This window comes from Somniosus microcephalus, chromosome 9, assembly GCF_052327205.1.
Source record: "Somniosus microcephalus isolate GS21.2 chromosome 9, FLI_Smic_1.0, whole genome shotgun sequence".
In the NCBI taxonomy this organism is placed as follows: domain Eukaryota; kingdom Metazoa; phylum Chordata; class Chondrichthyes; order Squaliformes; family Somniosidae; genus Somniosus; species Somniosus microcephalus.
In genome coordinates, this window is record NC_140995.1 from 64,669,522 (window position 1) to 64,677,441 (window position 7,920).

The 7,920-nt window shown below is 45.9% G+C and overlaps 1 protein-coding gene across 1 annotated transcript in view; it reads left to right on the top strand.

Moving 5' to 3' along the window:
* nid1a (nidogen 1a) overlaps window positions 1–3,333 on the top strand; it is a 133,274-nt gene extending 129,941 nt beyond the window's left edge. Inside the window, exons 19-20 of the mRNA XM_085996690.1 lie at window positions 1,991–2,103; window positions 2,852–3,333. Of these exons, the coding sequence (XP_085852816.1) occupies window positions 1,991–2,103; window positions 2,852–2,973 (235 nt within the window). The 3' untranslated portion in view covers window positions 2,974–3,333. The remainder of the gene's footprint in view (window positions 1–1,990; window positions 2,104–2,851) is intronic.
* The last annotated feature ends 4,587 nt before the right edge of the window (window positions 3,334–7,920 follow it).

Here is a 7,920-nt window from a genome sequence, read left to right on the forward strand (position 1 = left end):
AAGGTTGTTAAAGTAAGTACAGGTAATTTTAAACTTCTTTACACACTTTAGATACACCAAACACACTTACCTTTGCACTCATGCACCCATCACTCACCTGAACACCGACATCGCGACCCCTCCAAGTCCTTCAACCCGACGGCCCGCCTGCTCTAAGCTGGCGTGGTTTGGAGCAGTCAGGAATCCCACACAACCCCCCTTCAAAATAGGGATTAGGCTAAAAACTGCCTGTTGACTACCTGTTAACAGGCAATTAATTGGCACTAATCCCTTCCCTCGGCGGGTCCCAGTGCGGGGCGGGTACTTGCCTCCTTTGAAACTTACGTGGAGGCGGGTTTTGGGCGGGATGGTGTCGGGACCCCCAAATTCGGGATTTTAGCCCCCCGCGCGCCTAAAAGCCCGCCTCACGGCACACTGAAAATCGAGGCCTTTGTGTTCTCCTCACAAGTTGCTTTCCCACATATCTTTGTATCGTCAGCAAATTTGGCTACAGTGCACTCGGTCCCTTCATCCAAGTCATTAATATAGATTGTAAATGGCTGAGGCCTCAGCACTGATCCCTGTGGCACCAGTTACAGTTATCTTCTGTAGTAACCTTTTATATGGCACTTTATCGAATGCCTTTTGGAAATCCAAATAAACTACATCTACTGGTTCCCCTTTATCCACCCTGCTCGTTACATCCTCAAAGAACGCTAATAAATTTGTCAAACACGATTTCCCTTTCATAAAACCATGTAGACTCTGTTGTATTCTGATTTTCTAAATTTCCTGCTTTCTGTCTCCCTCCTTTCTTGAATATGGACGTTATATTTGAGGTTTTCCAATCCGCTGGGACCTTTCCAGAGTCTAGGGAATTTTGGAAGATTACAACCAATGCATCCACTATCTCTGCAGCCACTTCTTTTAAGACTCTAGGATGCAGGCCATCAGGCCCAGGGGACTTGTCAGACTTTAGTCCCATTAGTTTGCCTAGTACTTTCTCGTGATAGTGATTGTTTTAAGTTCCTCGCTCCCTTTTGCCCTTTGATTTTCCATTATTATTGGGATGCTTTTAGTGTCTTCTACCGTGAAGACAGATACAAAATATTTGTTCAGCCTCTGCCATTTCCTTGTTTCCCATTATTAATTTCCCAGTCTCATCCTCTAAGGAACCAATGTTTACTTTAGCTACTCTCTTCCTTTTTATATACTTGTAGAAGCTCTTACTATCTGTTTTTATTTTCTTGCTGGTTTACTCTATCTATTTTCTCTTTTATAATTTTTTTAGTCATCCTTTGAATGTTTCTAAAAATTTCTCAATCTTCTGACCTACCACTAATCTTTGCAACATTGTATGCTTTTTCTTTCAATTTGATACCCTTCTTAACTTCCTTATTAAGCCATGGATGGTTCATCCTTCTCGTAGAGTCTTTCTTTCTCACTGGAATATATCTTTGTTGAAATATCTCCTTTAAAAGTCTGCCACTGCTTATCTACCGTCTTACCTTTTAATCTATTTTGCCAGTCCACCTTAGCCAACTCTGTCTTCATGTCCTTGTAATTGCCTTTATTTAAGTTTAAGACACTAGTTTCAGACCGAAGGTTCTCTCCCTCAAACTGAATGTGAAATTCTATCATGTTATGATCACTCTTTCCTAGAGGATCTTTTACTATGAGATCATTAATTAATCCTGTCTCATTACACATTACCAGATTCGATAGTAACTTTCAAAAGGGAATTGGATATATATACTTGAAAAGGAAAACATTTTCAGGGCTATGGGGAAAGAACAGGGGGAGTGGGACTATTTGGATATCTCTTTCAAATAGCTGGCACAGGCATGATGGAACGAATGGCCGCCTCCTGTGCTATATGATTCAAAAAGTATAGTATATTGGCTTTAATGTTATTTTTCCTATCAAATTTGGATGCCAATGTGCTGACGACTTCAGCTGAACTCTGGACTGCAAAGCTTTTAACCGTGTCTTAACCGTTGTGTTCATGAAGGGAGTCTGTCATCGCTGTGGATCGTATCATTGGACGAGAGAGTGACGAACAACAGCCACCTAAACGATCCCGTCTCTATGGAATAACTACAGCTTACTCGCAGTGTCCCCCAGGTAATGCGCACTGTGTACTGATTCAACTCCTGTATCTTTGAATGTGTGCAGCAGCTGGGTGATTGAGTGGGTTATTTTGGGCCTTTACACCACAGGAGCTGGTGTTGAATAAGTGCTGTTTGGGGTGTTTTAAACTGAAGTCACTGCTACCTGTACTACAGACTGATACTGGGTTGCGTTGAGATCAGAACTTCAAGGAGACTGCTCTGAAAGTGGTATCCTAACTCACACCAAGTCCCGTTCACCCATCACCCCCTGTTCTCACTAACCTACATTGGCTCCCGCTCAGGCAACGCCTTAAATTTAAAATTCTTATCTTCGTGTTCAAATCCCTCCAAGGCCTGCCTCCCTTCCCCCCCTTCACTATCTCTGCAACCTCCTCCAGCCCTACAACCCTCTGAAATCTCTGCATTCCTCCAATTCTGGCCTCTTGCCCATCCCTGATTTTAATCACTCCACTATTAACAGTAGTGTCTTCAGATTCCTAGGCCCCAACCTCTGGAATTCCCTCCCTAAACATCTCCACCTCTCTCCCTCTCTCTCTTCCTTTAAGATGCTCCTTAAAACCCAACTCTTTGACCAAGCTTTTGGTCACCTGTCCTAATAACTCCTATGTGGCTCGGTGTCGAGTTTTGTTTGTGAAGTGCCTTGGGACGTTTTACTACTTTATATAAACGACAGTGGTTGTGTAGTGAGGATACAGACATAGCACAATTTCAATAATGTCTTTTTGTCTTGATTTTAATAGGACAGAACCACTGTGCTGTAAATAACGGAGGCTGTACTCATCTATGTCTGGCAACACCTGCGAGCCGGTCCTGTCGCTGTCCCGATGCTGCGGTGGGCGTCAGCTGTGTGGAAAGAAACTAAGCTGAGTGTTTCAGGGAGTTCTCATTACCATTAAGAGTCAAACCTCTTCCTTGAAGTCAAATTCTGTCGTGAAAATCCTTTACATTTTTTAAATACCATTTTTAAAAAGAAATTTGTTTAGTCATGATTTTTAAATTACACTTTGTTTGGATTTTTATTCACTTTTTATAAAAAAGTTTTACAACTGTAAATATGTTTTCTTACAGTTCACTAAATTGTATTGCGAATGATGTTTAGTTCTAACTTTATGGTGCTTCACTGTACTGTTACTTCACCATGAATGAAGCCAACGCATCAGGTATTATGTTATACTCTGTACAGCTTTTCAAAATATATCAAATAAAATAGAACTTTTTTGTACTTTGTTGTTTTTTTCCCCATGTGGTTTCCTGCCCCCCCCCCCCCCCCCCCCATGCCTACTAGAGGAGCTGATTGAAGCCAGAGTACAATGGCACAGGAAACAGCCACAGATGGCCAGAATTCTTTTGTTTTTCTTCATAGGATGTGGGCATCACTGGCAAGACCAGCATTTATTGCCCATCCCCAGTTGCCCTTGAGAAGGGGGTGGTGAGCCGCCGCCTTGAACCTCTGCAGTCCGTGTGGTGAAGGTACTCCCAGTCTCCTACAGTGCTGTTAGGGAGGGCGTTCCAGGTTTTGACTCAGCAAAAATGAAGGAACTTTGGTGTGTGTTAAAATCAGAATCTTGTGAAACTTGCAGGTGATGGTGTTCTCATAATATTATTGCTCTTGTCCATCTTGGTGGTGGAGGTCAAGGGGTGGGGAGGTGCTGTTGAAGTAAGCTCGTAGAGTTTTCGTGAGCCCAGGTCAAGATGGTACAATTATAAAGGAGGTGCAGGAACACAGAAACCTGGGTGTTCACATGCACAAATCTACAAAGGTGGCAGGACAAGTTGATGAGGTTGTTATAAAAAGCATGGGATCCTGGGCTATATACATATAGTGTACAAAAGCAAGGAAGTTATGGTAAACCTTTATAAATCACCGGTTAGGCCTCAGCTGGAGTATTGTGTTCAATTCTGGGCACTCCACACTTTAAGAAGGATGTCAAGGCCTTGGAGAGGGTGCAGAGGAGATTTACTAGAATGGTACCAGGGATGAGGGACTTCAGCTAGCTGGAGAAGCTGGGGTTGTTCTCCTTAGGGCAGAGAAGGTTAGGGGAAGATTTAATGAAGGTGTTCAAAATCATGAAGGGTTTTGATAGAGTAAATAAGGAGAAACTGTTTCTGCTGGCAGGAGGGTCAGTAACCAGAGGGCACAGATTTAAGGTAATTGGCAAAAGAGGCAGAGGGGAAATGAGAATGTTGTTTTATACAGTGAGTTGTGATCTGGAATGCGCTGCCTGAAAGGGCGGTGGAAGCAGATTTAATAGAAACTTTCAACAGGAAATTGGATAAACACTTGAAAATGAAAAATTTGCAGGGCCATAGGGAAAGAGCGGGGGAGTGGGACTAATTGGAGAGCTCTTTTAAAGAGCCGGCACAGGGGCGATGGGCTGAATGGCCTCCTGCGCTGTAAGATTCTATGATTCTACGGACCATGGCCTGGATCCCCAAAGAATAAGAATAACCGGTATTTTTATTTAACATTATTTAAACGCAGGCCCCCCCAAGAACCCGTGGCTTGTGCAGCTGTGTGCAGTCTCTGGGGCAAGACAGGCACCCAAAACTCCCCTAGTGGCCCTGCCATTGGACTGCTAATGAAGGGACCTCCACCTGACGCTGCGAGCTCGGGCAGGCTCAGCAGTGTAGGCCATGGCAGCAGAGACAAGATTCAGACTGATCAGAGCAGGGTCTCGTGGTGAATGCACAGAATAAGCTGGGGTGACTTGACGTTTTGCCGCAGCACCAAGAGTAGCTGGTCGGTATCTTCTGGGAATAGGAATTTTCTGTTCACCTTCCTTTCCTGTGCTCCGGAACAATCCCTCTCTTACCCGCCCACCATAGCAGTTGTTGCGCTACAGTATCGTGGTACAGGTGTATAACAGAGAAAGAGATGGGATTGGCTTATTTAATTGTCTCATTATTATGAAAGAACTGGTTTATTCCATTGTATGGATTTTTGAATGATTGGCACAGGCATGCACAGTTTTTCTATTTCCCAGGATTATTCATTCTAAAAGGGTTAAATTATGAGAACAGGTTGCATAGACTAGGCTTGTATTCCCTTGAGTATGGAAGATTAAGGGGGTGATCTAATTGAGGTGTTTAAGATGATTAAAGGAGCTTATAGGATAGAGAGAAATTATTTCCTCTGGTGGGTCAGTTCAGAACAAGAGGCATAGCCTTAAAATTAGAACTTGGCGGTTCAGGGGTGATGTCAGGAAGCACTTCTTCACACAAAGGGTAGTGGAAATCAGAAACTCCCCCACCCCCCAAAAAAAAGCTGTTGAGACTGGGAGGGGTCAATTGAAAAATTCGAAACAGAGATTGATGGATTTTTGTTAGGTAAAGGTATTGAGGGTTATGGAACCAAGGTGGGTAAATGGAGTTAAGCTACAGATCAGCCATGATCTAACAGAAGTTGCTTTAGTCTGTAAACCTTCGGTCAGTGTGGGTGATGGTGACTATTTGAGTGAGTTTGGCAGCAGATGACGCGACTACAGAAAATTCAGTGAGCCAGTCGCTGCAGATTGGGTCATTGTGAACTCTGGGTATGTGCTCTGCAAGGGCAGAGTTTAGATCCCGTTACTCGGGGTTGCAGTTCAACCTCTGAACAAGTGAGATCAGTGGGAGCGATATGTGCCCATATTCATTTGTGCTCCAGAAGGTTTGTACATTGACACCAAGACCCAATCACTTCATAAATATCTCATACACAAGCACTCAAACGTGATTGCAATCTCTGTTACCTGCCGCCAGTTAAAATTAAATAAGTATATTGTGGCTGCACCACCGGTTGTACCTTACATAGACACATATTTCCCTTTAACTTACCTTACTGTATGTTTAACTTACCTTTTGGGGCCGTTGCCCTTTTAACTTACCTGTTGGGGCCATTGCCCCTTTAAGACGCGCCCTAGCGCGCTGACGTGTCACGTCACGTACGACGTGACGTGCGTGCGGCAGCTGCCGGCCCGACTCGGCCTTCCAGGACGGCCGCTGGCACAGCCCGGACTAGCGTCTTCGGCCTCAACGGCCAGCCGACGGGAGCGACGCGATCTTCCGCTCCCGCGGCAAGCACCGGCACAGCCCGGCCTCGCAACCTCGGCCTCAACGGCCAACGACGCGCATCACGTGACGCCCTAAGCGCGGGAAACGCGAACAACATGATGACATCCCAACACAAACGCGATGACGTCATCACGCTCCCCCACAGGACTGCGAACTCAGTCCTCGTGGAGTCCCCGCTGGGACAAGACCTATACCATGGTGTTCCTACAGTCAGCCATCTTACCTGCCATCTTATCTGATGTAATTAGTCTGTTCCTGTAAATAAACAACTTGTTAATAGTTCATCAAAGTCAAACTCTCTTATTTAGTGACGATCGACACGAACCACTACAATATAATGGTTTCTGCTGGTACCAATCCCCAAATGTCATGACAGGTGGTGCGAATACAGCATAAAAAATATAAATTTTGCATTTTTAATTCAACTTTTTCAAATTTCCGCATTTTGTTTTAACAGTGTGGAGTTGCTGGATTTAAATGTAGAGATGTTTTAAAATCTCTTGTATGATATTTTCATCGTGTATTATTCTTGTTCGCATGACATGAACGGACTACAACATGCTCAGGAGTTGGACTACTAACCAGGTTCAATCAGATACAGATTTATGTGAGTCACAAAGTACATCTGAGCTATTTTAAGTTGTGAACCAGACGTTTCCCATACTTTGCTCCAAAAACATCGACCCTGCATTTTTGTTTAGGCTTAATTCAATTTTAAAATATAAATATTGCAGAGCACTCAGTAGACTAGTTTAGTCTCTGGCTGTGACTCTCTGTATTCTGTTGTGTAACGATGCCGCAATTCACAGGCCAGTCATAACTACACTGCATTCTAATGGACTTTACTCATTGGTTTTTCCTATCTTTTGAAATAGTTGGTGGCAGTTGCCTTGGTTCAATCATTGTACCATGGTTCACTTCCAGCTATCGGGTGTGACTTGTTTTTTCCATAGAATTACTGCTGCTGTGACGGATTCCAGCTGTGGAGACAAAACAAAGAAGCCGACCCTTTTCTCACTCACTCTCGTACAGCCCTCTCCGTCACCCAGCTACAAACTCCAGGTCGTAGCTGCCACAATCGTTCTCCTGTCAGCCCCATTCACCTCCTCTCCCCATCTCCTCCCCTCCCCTCTCCCCATTGCCCTCCCCTCCCCATCTCCTCCCCCCCTCCTCTCCCCATTCACCTCCCCCTCCCCTCCCCTCCTCTCCCCATTCACCTCCCCTCCCCATTCACCTCCCCTCCCCATTCACCTCCTCATTCACCTCCCCTCCCCATTCACCACCTCCTCCCCATCTCCTCCCCTCCCCTCCTCTCTCCATCTCCCCTCCTCTCCTCTCCCCATCTCCCCTACTCTCCCCACCTCCTCCCCTCCCCATCTCCTCCTCTCCCCATCTCCTCCCCTCCCCTCTCCCCATTCACCTCCCACCTCCATTCACCTCCCCTCCCCATTCACCTCCCACCTCCATTCACCTCCCCTCCCCATTCACCTCCAATCCCCTCCTCCCCTCCCCTGCTCTCCCCATCTCCTCCCCTCCCCATTCACCTCCCCTCCCCTCCTCTCCCCCTCCCTTCCCCATCCCTCCCCTCCTCACCCTCTCCCCATCACCTCCCCTCCCCATCTCCTCCACTCCCCATTCACCTCCCCCCCCCATCTCCTCACCCCCTCCTCCCCATCTCCTCACCCCCCTCCTCCCCTCCCCTCCTCCCCATCTCCTCACCCCCTCCTCTCCCCATCTCCTCCCCTCTCCTCCTCTC